The 18,779-nt window shown below is 33.1% G+C and overlaps 2 protein-coding genes across 2 annotated transcripts; both read right to left on the bottom strand.

Moving 5' to 3' along the window:
- Nucleotides 1-1,053: 1,053 nt before the first annotated feature.
- Nucleotides 1,054-14,121, bottom strand: LOC131854179 (codanin-1). Its single transcript, XM_059205311.1, has 14 exons — nucleotides 14,035-14,121; nucleotides 13,861-13,949; nucleotides 11,767-13,236; nucleotides 9,917-10,076; nucleotides 9,356-9,453; nucleotides 8,853-8,968; nucleotides 8,177-8,388; nucleotides 7,134-7,649; nucleotides 6,628-6,813; nucleotides 5,787-6,003; nucleotides 4,953-5,179; nucleotides 3,909-4,071; nucleotides 3,000-3,475; nucleotides 1,054-2,621 (listed from the first exon to the last, which is right to left on the bottom strand). The coding sequence occupies exons 1-14, from the start codon at nucleotides 14,119-14,121 to the stop codon at nucleotides 2,484-2,486; spliced, it is 4,155 nt and encodes a 1,384-aa protein (XP_059061294.1). The 3' UTR covers nucleotides 1,054-2,483.
- Nucleotides 14,122-14,509: 388 nt separating this feature from the next.
- LOC131854189 (gastrula zinc finger protein XlCGF57.1-like) lies at nucleotides 14,510-18,599 on the bottom strand. The gene is made up of 7 exons (XM_059205321.1): nucleotides 18,331-18,599; nucleotides 17,633-17,783; nucleotides 17,288-17,329; nucleotides 16,683-16,730; nucleotides 16,487-16,540; nucleotides 16,188-16,310; nucleotides 14,510-16,067 (listed from the first exon to the last, which is right to left on the bottom strand). The coding sequence occupies exons 1-7, from the start codon at nucleotides 18,469-18,471 to the stop codon at nucleotides 14,854-14,856; spliced, it is 1,773 nt and encodes a 590-aa protein (XP_059061304.1). The 5' UTR covers nucleotides 18,472-18,599; the 3' UTR covers nucleotides 14,510-14,853.
- Nucleotides 18,600-18,779: the final 180 nt, after the last annotated feature.

Here is an 18,779-nt window from a genome sequence, read left to right as displayed (position 1 = left end):
ATAACAATTATAAATCAAATGTTCTATTTCATTTATAATTGTACCTCTATCTACCGCGTATCTACAACTAAAACATGGGAGACAATCACTCGTAGAATGAAAATCTGCTTAGTTGTATGTGCCGGACTTAGAACAGCCGCATTTTAGAAGACAGAACAGACAATTACAAACTGCGTTAATTTTCAGTGGGCGTTAATATTTTCTAACAGAAAATTTCTAAGTATATATATGCAATTACAATTAATAATAATAATATCCCAAGAGAATTGACACAGCGTCATCTAGTCGCAATAAGCAGAGAATGTGTTATGGACAACTGATATAAATAATTTTAAATTCATATCAATAATCAGTGAAAATCGTGAATATTTATTAAAATTAGTTTCGGCACGTTTTGTTCAACGATCATTCTAATACAATTCAACAGCATACGAGTAGTCCACGAAAATTGAAGATATAGAAAAATATACACCAAATCAATTAAAGGAGGAACTGTGAACAGATTTTCTTCCAACAACATTTTCCGATATCTTACATGTATATCTTCTACCTTCCATGTATAAGTACATTATTTTCATTCTACAAGTGACTAAGTATACAAAGTAATGTACAAAAACTGAAGTAACAGATATTTCTCCACGTATGACAATATTAAGTAAACAATTGCTTATTAACTTTACATCCTTAAATTTTAAACTAGCTTCTTCAATATATGTATATATATATCTATATAAATAATTACATAGATCATGTTTTTCTTTTATTGACGTGTTTGTTAATAGTCGATATTTGGCACATATATCGACTATTTATAGTTGTCCTTATCGACATTGCTGCTCAGTCACGCACGTTATATCTCTTTCTAATGTTTTACTTGTTTTTATAAAACTAGTCTTATTTCCAATTGTTTAAAGTTTCGCTTTATCATTATTAGTTTTAATTGACAAAACCAAAATTCAGTTTTGTGTTTTGATTAAAGTTATGAATTAATTTGAAGCTAATAATTCGATTTGGCAACATAAGTTAACCAAACTATATATTTAATATTCCTATAAATTTCAACTGATTACTCATTTACTAATTTATTTTTTAAGGCAACATCTGTAATATATATAATAAAATATAAAAGTAGCTTACATGTATATATCCACAAATAAATCAATGTGGTAAGACACAAAGGTTACTTATATAAAATACTCTACTATCAAATGGATCATCAACACAGCACAAACTTAATCAAAACTAATAAATAAACTACTATTCATTAATTAACCAACCTTGATTGACAAACTATTATATATTGGATTTCAATATATATTATATTTATATTTGGACAAACCCACAGGCATTTTTATGCTTAAAAGAAGGCTTACCACAACTGTACTGAACTAAACAACTGTATAAAATTTAGTAAAAATTGTGTTATCTTAATAAAGATTTTTTAATATTGATGACTGACTGTGATCAGTGATTGAAATATGAATAACAAATAATATTTTTAAAAATAACAACATATATTACTGTTATCTCTTTTGATTCAAATATATCCAACAAAATTTGGGTAAATCAACTGTTGTGTTCAGCACTCACGACTTTGTTTGACAATGCTTCCGACTCTCATCCAGTAAAGCAGTTATAAATAATTATATTTATTTGAATTAAAGTATATAATAATATGTGGACTGGTCATTGAATATATAATGATAATGTAATTGTAAACTATTCGCAATTTACAGTATCTAACAGTATGTCTATAGTATCTCTTTGGTAGAGATTTTCTATAAACGAGCAATAAGACGCATATATTAGAATATATGTATGTAGCTACATGCTCAATAGGACAATTTACAGGATATTTGTTAACAATATTCTAATTCTTATAAAGACATCTTTATATAAATAACTAGACTCATTCATTACTAAACTTTCAGGAATGCTTCAAGAAATAAGATTACTTGAGGCAATTAGATTCATAACCATAATACAAAATTATTTTGAAAATCAACTGTCATGCTTATTATAAAAGCGCAAGTCCTAATATTGATATAAATCATCAGTCTACTCAAACATCCGTCTAGTATGAAAACAAATTCCAATGAATTAACATTGGATTGTACGGTACTTTTCTATACTCTTGACTATAATAATTCCAAATTTTTTTACTAGCAATATAATAATTCTATACTAACATTATAGATTTATTCAGTTAGTTTAGTAGATTAAGTTTAAAAAAACACATTAAAATAAATTTATTTGAAATCAATATTGAGATTAGACTCTAGAGTATATATCTGCTGGTAAATATTTATCACTATAGGCGCTTGTTTAAACACCGTAACAATGACGCCATCTATTATAAATTCTCCAAAATGACTACGCGTCTTTGGCAGGATTTTAGAATTGGAAGAATTTAGAAGTACAATACAAATGTTAGATGAATAGACTACAAATACTCGGTGGGAAGCTGTAGCTAGAAACTTTGTTTACTCCATTGGCTCATATTCCATGTCACCACAGTACTCCGCTAAGAAGTCAAGGAATAAATTGAATTTACCCGTGGACGATCGGGACCATTGCGACGATACTGACTTCATGCAGGTAGACAGACTCTCCAAGACGTTCTGCGGAGAGAAATTAATAAATTCAAAAACAACAGTAAAAAAAAATAACAATTCACATAAATTATGCAGTTATGCAAATAATTTAAATTGCATAATAATAATAATAATATCTAAAAACAAAATCTTTCTATAATTAAAATATAGTTTTTTTAAAATCAAGTTCCACGAGATTCCATGAGAGTTCAAACACTAACTTTTAGGGTGACAGATGGCAAGGCTTCTGTGTACAACTGTACACAAAGAAGCCTTGCGTTCTATAATAAATAAAATAAGAATGTAACTGTCTTTATATAGTTAAGTATAATAGTTTTAAAATATAAATGTATTGGAAATTAGTTACAAGTTTATGTTGTATTAATGAAATAAATAAATAAGTACCTGTGGCCAATCTTGCCTGTATACCGCCAGGCACTGTTCTGTGAGGGAGTCCTCGCTTAGGTAATGATGATGCAGCAGAAATACAAGAAATGTTGCCATCGCGCTCCATGCTGGTCCTGGAGACTTCGAATGACTCAACATTACTATATTACGTGGACAGAGCACTCGCTCGAAAAACTCTAAAAATTCTTCTTTATTGTCCTCTACACAATTCACTTCTTCTTTCTGACTGTTTGCTAGCTCTATCACACCGGGACTGATTATGATGGGAGTTGTAACTTTAACATCATCATCTGAAACCGGCGTTGGTGCGCGGTCATCTTCAAAGTTGCGGAAGTCCGGAGAAAGGTCTGGTCTTCGATCAGGTAAAGAAGTCTCTTCCGATTGATTCTTCTTTCTATCGGGACAACATGTGTTCCAGATGGCATTGACTTTAAGTAGGAATGCCTCCGTTACTTTATCCGGCCTTTTGGTCACTGAAAAATATATAAACAAATTAATCATGTTATGGTGGATCTAGACTAAAATGATAAAGGAAAACTTGAAATATATATATTTATTGTTCCCGCGCTTGTTTGCGCTTATATTTATTGTTGCTGATGGCAGATAATAAATATCAACATTTCTGACTCGGCCATTTTCATAAGTGATTTGTTGCTCTGTACAATATTCTAAAAATAAATATTGAAATATGTAAAATATCGAGTTTGAATCATGAAATTCCAATCTTGTGTTAACACATTTAGTTTAAAAAGACGAAGAAAGAACAATATTACAACAAATAATGAAAATTAATGACTTTTGGACATTAACTTTTTTGAGGACTAATTTGTTATATTTGAATAGATACAACAGGAACAACATATGATCATAGAGTCATATATTTTATGAACGTCAAACAAGGCTCACCGAGCACGATACATAGATCAACGCTGAGCTGCAAAATGGCGCGCTGCGTGTGCAATCGGCCGAACAAATTGCTGGGCGAACAGCTCGTCGCGCAGTTCGCTAGAAGTGGCGTTAACTCTTCATCGCTGGGCTCCTCGTCCTCTAGTAGAAGACAGATTTGTTCCTATTTGAATAATAACAGTATTAAGTATAGGTGTCAGCCATAGTAGGTACAATAAAATCGCAAGTATTTAAAAGTGCAACAAAACAAATGAAATTCAATATATTTTTTAATTATATTTGTCCATTAGCTATTAGTCATAATGAAAAATATAGTAAATATTAGTAGTTAGTATTTTATAGATTTTACAGTTTTATCATGGACAACCCTTATCACGAAGGGGTGTGGCCTACTTATACACATATTAATACACAATAATATAGTATTAAACATACATACATATATATATTACACTACATAACTACATACATAAAATACTTATAATAGCAATGATATATTTTATAGCATAGCTCTCTAGCGCATTGCATTGCGCTGGAGTCCCGCCGGCCGAGTCAAATTAATGAAAACCAATCAAATTTCAAATATAAACAATACGACCGCAGCGACAAGCAAGTTAGTCGGTTACAAAGGTTACGCGAAGCTCACGTCTCTCGATAATAAGCTCCTTGTTCTCTATATCTGCTCACGCGCCCGTGTTTAAACCATATCATTCTGGACTTTTTATTTTTCCATATTGTTGACCTCCTTCTGTTAATTATTAAATAAGTGTATTGTGCCTAAACACTAGGCCTATATATATGAACCTATGTTATGAAAGGCCTATACTATGAATATATAGTCGATATAGAATACGTAGCCGATTCTTAGACCAACACCGGTCACGCCGTTTCGAAGGAGTACAGTAACTAACATTGTGAGAATGCCGTTTCAAAGGAAAGTAATTAACATTTTGTGATATGAGAATTTTATATATAAGATTAATGTGATTTTTGTAGGTATTTCTATACAATAATATTTGAGTCGAGTAATACAGGTAGGGGTACCTTGAGGTGTATGATGAGGGGGGCGGGGCTGACGTTGGCGGCGTGGAACACGGGCGCGGGCGCGGTGAGGGCCCGCAGGTCGGTGGTGGGCGGGCTGGCCGGGGTCGCCGGGCTGGCCGGGGTCGCCGGGGTCGCCGGGGTCACGGGGGGCGCACCCGCCCAGCTCGCACACTCGCCCAACGACACCAGAGCCTTCATCTCCGCCTCGATATCCTTGCACAGGATCGCTGTAACATTTGACGCATGTAGTGCCTAAAGACACCGAGAGCAGAGACGAGCAATCCGCGCGATAAAAGTAACATTAGGTTTAAGAAATTGTATACACTATGGATAATTATTTGATTAAATATTATAGTATTATTATATGTTTGTTACCAAATCATCATTACATAGTATACAACAAAATCGCTGTCGCTGTCTGTCCCTATGTTTGCTTAAATCTTTAAAACTACGCAACGGATTTAGATGCGGTTTTAATAGATAGAGTTATTCTAGAGGAAGGTTTAAATACATGTAGCCGGGGCGAGTAGCTAGTATTATAATTATATATAGTATGCGGCGACGGATATTGAACGTCACAAGGCTCACTCAATATACACTGACGAGCTACTCCATAGATACTCTATGCAAATATTTCCACTATTTCTTGTATTATGTATTTATTTATTCAGTACTTTTTATCAATTCTTCCCAAATTGAAAATACCGTATATTTAGATGTATCTATATCAGAAACAATATTTATCTATCAGCCTGTGTTACAAAACATAAAAATAACCTTTTTCCCGTTCAACGGCGTTTAAATGGGACAGGGAATCGATGGGATCGGACTTACCCGTAGTGGTCCAGTTGTCATCAATCCATTTGCGTAGCCTTCCTAGGCAGCCTTTGACGGCGAGCGCGTGCAGAGCAGGTGGGGCAGCGGGCAATAGAGCGGCTAATGCGTGTGCGCTCCGAGTTCGAATCCATGTAGCTGCCGTCTCTAGCGCGGAAGTACGCACTTGTTGTAGTTGCTCCAAGTATAATCCTTGCAGGGACTCCAGGAGAGCAGTCTGGTGATGTTAATTTAATTACAAGTAATTAACTACATTTTCCATCATTGCTATTACATTATGTGGTCAGATACAAGCGCCATTTAATCTACATTCCCAACAACCGTCAAGTGGGAGCTAGCAGCTAGCGTTTATATTTCCTATTCCCACATACAAAAAAACTACTCCGTAAATGTTGTGATCGGACATATTTACAAACCATTGGTAGTAGATACATTTTAATTTGAAGATGTTTCACACAAACAAAGTGCGTTGCCGGCCTTTTAAGGTCGTAATAAAAATTATTATGTTCAAATGTTTGGTGCTTATCCCTTTTTTAATGAATAAAGCTGTTATAGTATAAGCTGTTTTATTAAAGGTTTCAATATCGTATCGGTTCAGAAATATCATTGTTGCCGACCGCCACTCATCCAGATGATCAGGATGGTATATAGTTTCTGGCGATGTGATCGCGATGGTGCAATTAATCTCAACAATTTATCAAAACACTCTCCGTGATATATGAGACGTATTTATTGAGAAGTGTTTGTGACTGGCCGTACACGAGCGCGCGTGCGGCGACGTGACCGCTGAACATATTTGATGTTTTTTATAGGTGTTGAGAGTGACCTGTGTCAGACTGACCGTGTCTGCGCGCGCGTGTGCGGCGACGTGCGCGCGCGCGCGGGCCCGGGCCCGGGCGCGGGCGGCGGCCAGCGGACGCGCGGCCAGCTCGCGCACGCAGCCCGCCGTCACGCGCTCCACCACCAGCTCCAGCACGCGCCGCCACGACGACGGCTGACTCCTCAGGAACTCCTCCTCCAGGCGACTCTGAAACGTACACGTACACTTGTTGTACTCACTTTCATTCATCCATTCAAAATTATCTTGAAACGAGATGTCTTTACGCCGTATCTCATTGTTATTCGTGACTTGAGCTTAGCTAGATCTTAATGAAATATAACAAGAATATGAATTGTATCGCATATTTTATCTAAAACACAAGCAGAGGAATTTTTAGTAACAGCTAATTTACCATATTCATCAATTTATGTTAAGTCTATATATACTTATTATTTCACTTGATTAATTTCAAAATGAAGATTCATTTCATAAAACCAGAACTGATACAATTTACTAATATGTATTACCTGTAATTCCTTTTCTTTGTTCCTGATTCTATCTTCTGTATTGAAACTGAGACTGACTGGCGTTATATGGCGGAAACTGCCCACTTCTTTCTGATCGTGAGACACCCTACACGTCGACAGTAATACATTAACATCCTTCAAGAACGGACACAACTCGAAGAGCATAGACTCATCGATTACATCATAACAGTCAATGTTTACTTCGCACATAACGGTAATTTGTATTGTCTTCTCGTAAAACAGTTCCATTGGGAAGTGTGGTAAATCGAACAGCCAGCCAAGTATCGATTTTAAATATATAATCGTATTTTTCTTCATACCATTGTCTGTGGACAGTTTCAGTTTGTCGGTGTATATGTTGAATATAATTTTTAATAGTTCTTGGTAATATTTTAATCGTAGCGTCGTGTAATCCAGTTGCGATAGATAGTGTACCAACCAAGGAATAGTTATGGAGATCCGGGAGTTTTTGTAGGAATTGATTAACAGACCTTTGAGGTCTAAACTAGGTTGGCTCTGAAATGACATTAAAAAAATCTGGTTAAAACTTTATTATTGTCTTTAATTACAATTTGTAATAGTACGTAATATTAAACACAGTACTATATTATAAAACGTACGTTTTTGTTAGTTTTTTTGTAGTATTACATTTAACTGAAATGATAGAATTTGGTAATAGTCAAGTTACTGTCTTCATGATTAGTGATTAAGTTACAACCAAGTTTAAGTTTAAGATTAAAGTCAAGTAATGTTAAAAGTCAGAGGTGAACATTAAGTAAAGGATGAAAGATAAAATATATGAATCTCTACAAAATTGGCTTCTGCCTTATACACAATCTCTACAATAAATTACAAAACAATAACAATGCACACTAATTGTAGCAATAATGAGACGGACGTAATTTTTTATAACAAAACGGTCAGTTGTGACGTCACAGCAATAAAGAACTATTAATAATAATGGACTGCTATTTTTTGTCACAATTAGTATCATCGAACAAGTGAAAATATTTATAACATCTGCTTGATATATAACAACTCACGTAATTCCTCAAAGCCAGGTTGTTTTCAAGTACTCTCTCCTTGGGCGGAGCGTGCGAGGGTTGTTGGGGAGGGCGAACTGCCCCTACCGACTTAGAGCTATCCAGAGGCACTTGCGTATACGGTAGCGCCAATACGAAGCCCAAGAACTTTGCCAGGAGATTTAGCTTCCTCGACACCTGCAGGTACTCGCGGGATATGTCTGAACCGCTCGCTACTAAATAAAATAAAGAATAGCTAACAAAATGTAAATGGTCATGGTCGTAAGATATCACTAAAAATACGCCACAACGTAAGAGCTTAAAATATATTAATAATATAAATAACATTGAAAAATGCAGCTCTTTAACTGAGACTGTATTATTATTCGTCTATTTTTATAATTATGTATGGATAACGTTTTGTTTCTTTTCTTTTTAACTATTCAAAACGTCACCTATATTTATCTTAATTCTTACTAATATTATAAAAGCGGAAGTTTATGTGTGGGGGACAATGGATGTACGTTACTCTATCACGCAAAAACTACTGAATGAATTTTAATGAAATTTTACAATAAAATAGCTTCTAAATCAGAATAACAGATAGGCTATAAATTTCACGCAAGTGAAACCGTGGACACAGCTAGTATTACATTATATATATTTACACGATAATTAAAATAATAATAGTACTAACCGTTAGTCCTGTCGTCTATTGCAATGGGAGTTGAATCCAGTATTATAATCTCCGAGGCAAATGCATCCCGAAGGTGCACACGGAATGATTCATTCTCGGTGTACATTATAAACTCCCTATGAACAATAATAGAACATTTTTAATGGATATTTATTGCAGGAATTCCAAACTGGTCAAAAATGAGTAAGTAATGTATGGGAATGAAAAAAATAACTGGCTTTATATAAATCACAGGATAAAAATGTCACATACAAGTAACATACATACAGTTGAATTATTTCATATAAACAATTGAATAACTTTTAATTTTCAACTATTCTAACCGTGTATCAGTAATATCTAACGGTCCAATGATCGACTATTCGACCCTAGTTCACACTATAACAAGTATATATACAGTGGTACTTAGACAAAGTTAAAAAAATATAGTAAATTGACTTACTGAAAATTATAACCTTTCTCGAAATTGCTCATATATTATGCAATACGTGAAGGATACTTACTTATAAAATAGTTCCTTAACTGAGAAGTACGGCAACCGGTGGGACTCAGGTGCAGTGGGACAAGTAAGGCGACGTTGCAACTTGCTCATCTTCGATTCCTGGCAAAAAAACACAAATATTTTAAGGTATTTTATATAAAGTGCAGTTATACGTCGCTTTGATAAAAAAAAAAACTGAGTAGTGTCAGCTGTTTCCGACTGTAGAATTTAAATTTTACAATCGCGGTCTATTTTTAGACTTTTATACAAGAAATAAACGGGCCCTGTAAAAAAAATATTAAATATAGAACCAACATAATCAGGAAATGTATTATGACTTAAACAAATCCAAATTAATTTAATTCTTCATTTTTAATTAATATTAAATTATTCACAGAACTGTCTGAAAATAATAAATATCAGTACCTATAGGACCAACCCGATAGTAAAGCCTTTCCATTAAGAAGAGTTGTCAAATCTGGTCCAAAATTAATGAATATACCTTGTGATACACAAACTATACACTAAAATAAAAAACGTTGAAAGAAATTTCTTAAAAATATTCGCATATAATAATAAATACCTGAGTATTTTGCGGCAGACACTCAGATAACATATGAGCTGTGAACAACGTGGCGAGATGTGCATAGTTTGCTGGAGACTGCCCACAAGTCAGTAAGGTTTTGATCCTCGCTCGGAAAGTAGTCCTGGAGCCGCCTGACGTCTGGGTTTCTTGATACCATCTGTATAAGTAGAGGTTTAGAACTCAAGCTTTTACGACGATGAAACCGTGAAATTTGATAGATTTTGTTCATACATAGATTTTGATATGGAAATTTCAGGCTTCATTGCCATCATTTATAACATTTTTTTTATATAATTGGAAAGGCCCATTTTAAAGACGGCAAAAGTATCATTACATTATAATGTTACATCCAAGATACCATTTATGCGTTGCCATTCCAGAGGCCTAAGATGTCAGGACACCTGGCCTGTAATTTCACTGCCTACTGCCTAAACTGACCGTGCAACATATAATTGCTGTACATGAAAGATATGAACCACTATTATGGGGGGACTTTATCGACGTAATGACGTAACGGTACCCAAAACAATTATTGTTACAATTTTTGTTTGTTTATCTGTGCACGCTAGTCTCTGAAATAACTTCACCGATTAGGGTGCGGTATTCATTGTAATGTATTGTGGTAAGTTTTACTTAAAAGTTTGTTTGATTTATTCCAATTGGTTTAGTCCGATACCAACCGACAAATAACTTATACGGGTAAGAAGTCGCAAGGACAGCTAATTACGAAATATATACTTTCTGGTATGGTAGAGTAGGTAGGGTATTTATTGGAATCATTCCAATTTTCATGTGATATCACATGGTATGAAAAATTCTCGTTTCAATTACGAATCATGTGTGAATTCATTAATTAATCACTGACTTACCGAAAAAATCCATACATTCAAATAGAAATAGAAATTGTAGCTATATGCGGCCAAATCCGCGGGAAACTGTGAACAATTACGTTAAAACGTTATCCTCTTAACGTTTTAACATAATTGTTGAGTGCTTAGATAATTGAATTAGGAAGATTGCTTTAGCCGAGACTTAGACGTAATCCATTAGTGGCAAATAGATTAAATTTAAAATCTATTATACAGCGGTAAGACTGACAGGTAATCACAACTACACAACTAAATAGTAATTGGTTTACAAAGTAACCCATTACAAAATTAATATTTCTTTGCGACTAAGATTGGAAAAAAAGTTGGTTGCCTTACTTATGGATACCACCGCCTATATACAAAATAAATTTCACTCAGTAACAAGACCATCATCAGACACAAATAGTGAGCCCTCAACTTAAAGACCCTAAGGGGTATTGAAAGCAACCACATGGCATGTAGAGCCTGTAGTTAGAATGCAAATGGGTCACAATAGTGCGGTTCTGTCCTGAACACTGCTTTCCCGAGTAGAAACAAACCCCAATATAGAAATACAAATAAATAACTAATGTTGTACTATGCCATCCATCAACGTAACACATGGGGCATTCTATTATCAATATTCCCTTTTTATTATGAGTAATGGCATTCACTATTTTATACTTTCCATCTAATCATAACGGCAAAGCGTTTTTTCAGCAGAAATTGGCATATTTCTGACGTTAAAATCTATTCAGTTAAGCTGAAACTCACTTAGCAATGCTAATACCTACACAAGAAGTAGTCATTCAGTCATCATCTAAATTAATTATACTGTAATTTTTATTTAGATTTGAATCAAATTAAGAACATTAATATAGGTCTATTACAAAAGTTTGTTCCCTAAATTGACTCACCTAAGAATCAAACTAAGGAAAATTTGTAGTACAGTACTATACAAGTTCAAAGTTTATAGAGGAAAAGTAAGTAACAACTTACCCAAGAATTTGGTAAAACATATCCCTTTGTTTTTTAAAATTTTGGAAGCTTGCGACTGTTGGAAAATTGTCAATGTTGTCAGTTTCAAGGTTAAAACAAATGACTCCATTGGAAGATCTACTTTCAGTCGGGTTTTTCCTCTCTTGATTATTCTCTGCTTCACACTTCAGACCATATGAATTCAATAGAAATTTTGCTAAGTCGGGGTAAAAGGAGCGTACCTTTTTATTTTCACCTAGTATTTTCAATGAATTCTTATCTAAAATAACTTCCAATACAACTCTCTGGGCCCATAGCGACTTCACAGCAAAATAAGTGCAATTGTGTATAGATTTCAAAATGAAATCTAAATTGTTGTTGCTCAAATTGGTTTCAGCAGTGACATAGTCATCTTCAATTTGTTTAGAAAGCAGAATGGATATTAAAAAATATATTTCAGTTATAACACTTAGTATCAAATTATTTTTCAACAATGCATTGTATATTTCTATCAGTATGTCGATTTTGTCTTTAAATACAATCTTGGTGCAGTCTGACTTAATATAATTTATGTTTTTCTCAAAAGAATCCTTGTGGGAGACCTTGATTTGTGGAGTAACAATAGCTGTACAGGACGTAGAAGTATTTAGGATATTAAATTTCTCCATAAGCTTGTGTCTCTCCTGTTTTAACATGTTACGTTCCACTTCAAAAGTATTTGCAGATTCTTTTGGTTGCAAACTCTGTTGTTTAAATGCCACATTGTCTTCTAATGCCAATGGAGAAGGCTGTTGGAAACACTCTGATGTAAAACTGTTTAGTGAATAGCTTTTCTGTGCAACAGGCTTGTCTATATTAGTGGGTTTGATTCTTCTTCTTTCTGATCGTAATGAACTAGATTTCCTAACACCTATTTCAGGGAACATCTCTGAGTTACTCAAATCTAATACAATACTGCTGTCTGTTGTATCATCATTGGATATGTTTTTGACAACTTTCTTTTTCTTTGTACTCTTTTGTGCTGTAACCAAGTAGTCACCAAGACAATTTTTCTCATGAGATCTTGAATGTCGATGACTTAGTCTAGGTGTATCACATCGTTCATATTCTCTAAAACTTCGTGGAGTTACAGGACTTGCCAATGGAAGATTAGGATGATCTTTAACACCATTCTTCAGTGGGGTACTTGAGATGACTATTCTTTCAAGACCACAACTCAATCTGGATTCATCAGATGACACTGATTGATCTTTCTTGTCATCAGTAAATAATTTGGTCTTTACTTTCCTACCAGCACGTTTCCGGTCTTTACTTGGAGATGATTCGTGACTTCTCTGACGATCTGTTTTGACAGAAAGATTATCCATAGTTCTATCATCGCTAGTAGGGTCACTAATAGATCTGTGATGGTTGCGACGTGAATTGATTATTTTTTCTGGTGTATTTTGGTATTGCAACACTTGATGTGCATTTGTGTTAGTTTGTAGAATACTGAAAAAAATTACTAATGCATATAGAAGCCAAAGCAAAACTGTAATAAAAATAAACTGTCATTCTGTCTATACTTAAAAATAAGAACAAAAAGTGCAAGTTTGATTTACACAAAGGAAGTTCAAAAGAGCTAAAGTAAACAAATTTTTACTTTTCTATATTATAATTATTTATCAATATATGAGGGTAATTTATTTTTACTTATTTCCAATAGAACTCAATAGAGAAAATCAAAGCTCTTTGTTTATCTCTATTGAATTATATATATCAAAACAAAGACACATGTAATGTATGAAGTAACCTACTATTATATTCCTAATACTTTATTTGATTACAGGTCGTAACTTGACAATAAATTATAGTGTACTATTTTACTTTGATTTAGCAAATAGTGAATTTATAAAAAGAAGTATTAGCTTTTACAACTTCACACTTTTTTAGCTTATTGTATCATCTGAAAATTTGGCAGTTAAAACACTTAGGAACAGAACAAAACCCAAAGCAAGAATTAGACTTATACTCGACAAGCACTTTATTTAGGTCGCGCAAAGAAACCGCGAGTAAAAACTAGTTATTATTATCGGTAAAACTTTTGAATCATTGTTTACATTGAAACAAACTTACTTATCCGTTTGATTCCTCAAGTAAGACAAGAATTGGACAACAAACTCGCTTCTATTGCAACATAATAACACACAATCTTCATTACTATCCTGAAATATAGGAAATATAATTAATAGGAATATAAACAATGCAAATACTAAGTACTGAGATGAAAATTTCTAGGTTATTATTTACCTCAACTGGTTCATTTCCGAGCCATTTTATAAATAATGCTATATCAATTTTTCCGCTAAGGACACTTTCAATAATTGTTTCAGGCATTTTTTTAATAACTAAATAAATAATCGATTGTACTTAGAATGTGCGCATTCAAACGACTGCCAAAATGTCACTGGACAGCCATTTTTAGCACAGATCAAAATCAAAATGTATCTCATCACATATAGTCCTTGTCTATGTTTTGCATTAACGATGTTGCCAGATGCAATTTTTATTATATGCTATAATTTATAATAGTTGTTATTTCTATAACATTTACAAAATGGCTAAAAGCAACAACTCGCCGGAGGCATAAGCAAAAAATGTTTTATTTTCTGTCATAAAAATTAAACTTCTGGTGACATTGGAAGGGCGACTTTAATGTCAAAAGAGGTTGATAAGGGAGCGTCAGTAATAAGAAATACTAGTAAAAATCAGTAGAAATATAATTATTAATTATCATTAAATATTCTCATAAATTATTACTAATTACCTATACACAGTTAACGTATAGTTTATTATTAATTAATCACTGCAGTACAACTTGTACATTAATTTTATACACCCTTAATTCTTTCAAATACTTATAGACAGCTCTTTCCCCCATTATTCTCATGGAACAGAAGATGAACACACATAATAGATACACAGTCGTGTACCTATTATCTATAAATCAATGTAGTACTTATTTTCTCTACATGTGGTGTATGTACATTACAATTTTTATATGAGTTTATATACATGTTTGTACTTATTCGCCGATCGTATTAGATTGTAGATAAAACAATAAGCAAACTAAACATCGTTCTTTTCTGTATGTGTGCATCTGTGCCGTTTTAAACCACTACTCTGAGTAAATTGACTGTTGCAAACATCACATGCATACGGTTTTTCACCCGTATGAATACGCATATGCAACTTTAAATTACCGTTGACAGAAAAATGCTTATTACATATTTCACAATTATAATAAGGCCTCTCAGTGGAGTGTACCCGCATGTGCTTAGATAAATTACCAATTTGTTTGTTACATATTTTACATGTGTAAGGTTTTATGCCAGTGTGCACACGCATATGCCGTTTTAATTGTCCTGTCTCCCTAAAACACCGTTTACATACGTCACAACTGTACGGTTTCTCACCAGTGTGTACTCGCATATGTATTTTCAAATAACCATTGTCTGAGAATGGTTTTTTACAAACATTACACGAAAATGGTTTTTCACCAGTATGCGTTCGTTCGTGTAGCTTGAAACTGGCCATTTGCGCAAACTGTCGACTGCAAAAGCTACATGTGTAAGGTTTTAAGCCCGTATGAACTCTCATATGCACTTTTAATGTTGTGTATGCGGTGAAATTCTTTTTACACACTTCACATGAATATGGTTTTTCACCAGTATGCTGACGTTCATGTATCGCCAGATAGCTCTTGCTTGAGAAATGTTTGTTACAAACTTTACAAGAGTAAGGTTTGACTCCAGTGTGAATTATAAATATATGTCTTTTCAAATGTGTTCGTTGCGGAAACCGTCGACCACAAACATCGCAAACATAAGGTCTTTCACCGGTATGCGTCAACAAGTGCGATTTTAATGTCTGACTATGTACAAATGACTTATTACAAATATCACATACATATTTCTTTTCGCCCGTATGTGTTTTTATATGTTCTTTCAATCCTTTCTTCCACTGGAACTCTTTACTACAGTAATTACATTTGTATTTCTCCTCAAAATGTATTGATACATGTTTTTTAAAAGTTCTAGTTTTATCAAATATCTGAGTGCATAAAGTGCAAGGGTACCTATTACCAACGCTGTGGGTATCTTCTATATGTTTGGTCAATGTCTTGCTCTGTTTATATTTACTATTGCATAAATAACAGTTGTAAGTTTTCTCGCCCGTATGTATTTTTCTATGCACTTCTAGAGACCCCTGGTATGAGAATTTTTTCTCACATACATTGCATGAGAATTTCTTATCTGTTCTATGTGTTCTGCGATCTTGATCTGCAACAACATTTAATATTTATATTAAATCGATTTATCTACAATACTTACAGTCACAGATTATATTTTAGAAATAATTACTATTATGTTTCCATTGATAATCCATTTATTTTAACTTACTTAAGGTAAATTGCGGAGGAGCTACCCAATCGGCATCAGGGTCTAATTGTAAAGGTACCTCGAGCTTAGTTCGAAGCTTCGACAGGGGTTCGTCATCTCCATCGTCAGCTTCCATAAATGTATCTGTAGGTAATTAATACATGACAATATTAAGTGTAAATTCCATCACAACATTACTACAATTTACAAGTCCTACAGGTTTCTGTATTAAGTAAATGTAGCATTGGCAAAATAACATCCTGTATACACTTGAGTAAACATTTGTTTTTAATAATAATAACAGATAAGGACCTACAGACCATCATCAGATTTAACTCCTTCATCGTTAGATTGTAGAGTTTCTTCTTTCAAATCTGAAACCAAACAGTACAGTATAAATATCTTTAAAATGGGGTTTTGATATTTCTCAACATGTTCAGTCAGACTCATCCTTATATGTAATATCATTAAATATTACACACATGGATTAAGTATAAAGAAATTATGTATTATTACCATATTTTGAGTGGAGATCATCACTGTGGCCAGACTCATTCTTGACATCTGAAAATAAGAATAACAAATACCTATAAATAATTACTAATACTCAATATTACTGTGAATAATGATAATGTATTATATTTCAATACTACAAGTACTTAAATATAATACATATAATACATATGAAATAAGGCAATAGCTCATTTGTATTTAGGATCTGACATGTTATTAAAAATACAATTACACAGTAAAGTGACCCTATTACACATTTCAATCCAGTTTGCGTAAACAATATCAATGTATCAAGACAAACATTGCACTTTTACTCCAGAAATAAAAGAATAAAGAACCCCAGGAAATTAATACATTTTTATTTCCTATCCATAATATATGTTCATAATGTACCATCTACAACAAAATTATAACATGGATTAAATAAGTGAAAGGTACCCATAGATGTATAGATATTGTTTACTAAATTTATAGTAATCACCTAGAGGTTTATTGAACAGAAGTTTCTTTTGAATCTAATTCACATCACTATATGGTGTGACTGTAAAATAAATAGTTCACTACCATACTTATTATTATATCTAATTAAAAAAATGCTAAATAATTACCATTTACTTCCAATTTGACAGTTTTATTCCAAAACTCACCATCTAAAAACATATTAAACATTAGCTACATTCATGTGGATTATTATTCAGATTTCCAACCAATTAGTAAAGTTCTTTATTGTCTATACTAGATAATGTCTATACTAAAGAGTTCAAAATATATATTTATAATATATGTACATAGAGAACATTAATAAAATATAAATAAATATACTTATGAATTCTAAAAACAAATCTTTGCTTTGTATTGCATAGGGATCAAACCCATTACCATTAGAATGAGGTGCTAAAACTACTAGGCAACTGGGGTATTACCTATTATAAATTAGGTGCAACTTTAAATACCTTTAAAATCATGGTTGTTGTAATACTGGGTAAACTTCTGTTCACATGTAACCACCTGTTGTTTGAAGAGTGCAGCATCTCGCAGACGGGGTTCACATGCTCCACATATACTGTATGAGGATGCCCCCCTTTCACCAGGTATTGGAGCTATCTGTAAAGTATAATAGTTTACTAAAATCTAAAATCTAATCTATCTAAAAAGAATGTATCAAAAATACATATATGTTATACTGATAAGACTTTTTAAACCTACCAAAGTCCAGTTATTTTTTTTATTTATGTTTTAGGTATATTATTACCTATAGTATATTATATATAGTAGAGTTTATATAGAAAGTACACATCTGGTACCTTATCTAATATATTATTGGGACTTGTTAAATACATAATACTGGGTATCTAAGAGTTTTTGTTTAAATGTTCTAAGAGTTTTTTTTCCATTTAGTCAAATGGAAAAAAAACTATTAGAACATTTCCTTAGTCTTCAACTGATTACAATATCAACACAAAATCTTTGAATTTTTTTATACGATATATAGAAGAGAGTTATATATAAGCATTGCAATTTGTTTACTACTTGTTTACATGATCGGGAACGAGCTGGAGGTCCCTCGGTTAGGAAGTATTATGCTAATAAAGCAACTGCAAAAATCATTATGACTATATATTTCAGTATTTATTAATTGTTGAATACTAACAATTAAGTTGAAAGTATCACGAAGCATAACAGAGAATATTTCATTGCTGCCACTGCATGTATAAGATACAGCAAGACTCTTGAAATTGCCTTCTGCGTGGCAGCACCGACACAAGCCTACTATATTCCACTTATCTGACATAATTTTGTTCACATTCTAATTTATTTCCACAAAATACAAATAATAAAAATTTTAAAGAACACAACAATCAACAAATACTTTAAGACAAAGTAGTGTAATTTTTGACACATTTGATTATTCTTTTTTACTTGAATCTGCCAACGTCAGTGAGTTGCTATATGCATTTAGGAATCACAGAGTACATTTGTATATACCATAGAGTTCATATTAAATTGACAGTGACAAATAACATTTACCAGGTTGTCACAAACGGGTAAATAGATGCCTTTCCATTACGGATAAATAAAACAAAAAAAAAAAGGGTAAAT

The sequence above is a fragment of the Achroia grisella genome, unplaced genomic scaffold (assembly GCF_030625045.1).
Source record: "Achroia grisella isolate CSIRO2021 unplaced genomic scaffold, CSIRO_AGI_Agris_v1 utg1186, whole genome shotgun sequence".
Taxonomy (NCBI): Eukaryota; Metazoa; Arthropoda; class Insecta; order Lepidoptera; family Pyralidae; genus Achroia; species Achroia grisella.
Note: the sequence above shows the minus strand (reverse complement) of the source record. Positions and strands in the feature narration are given on the sequence as shown.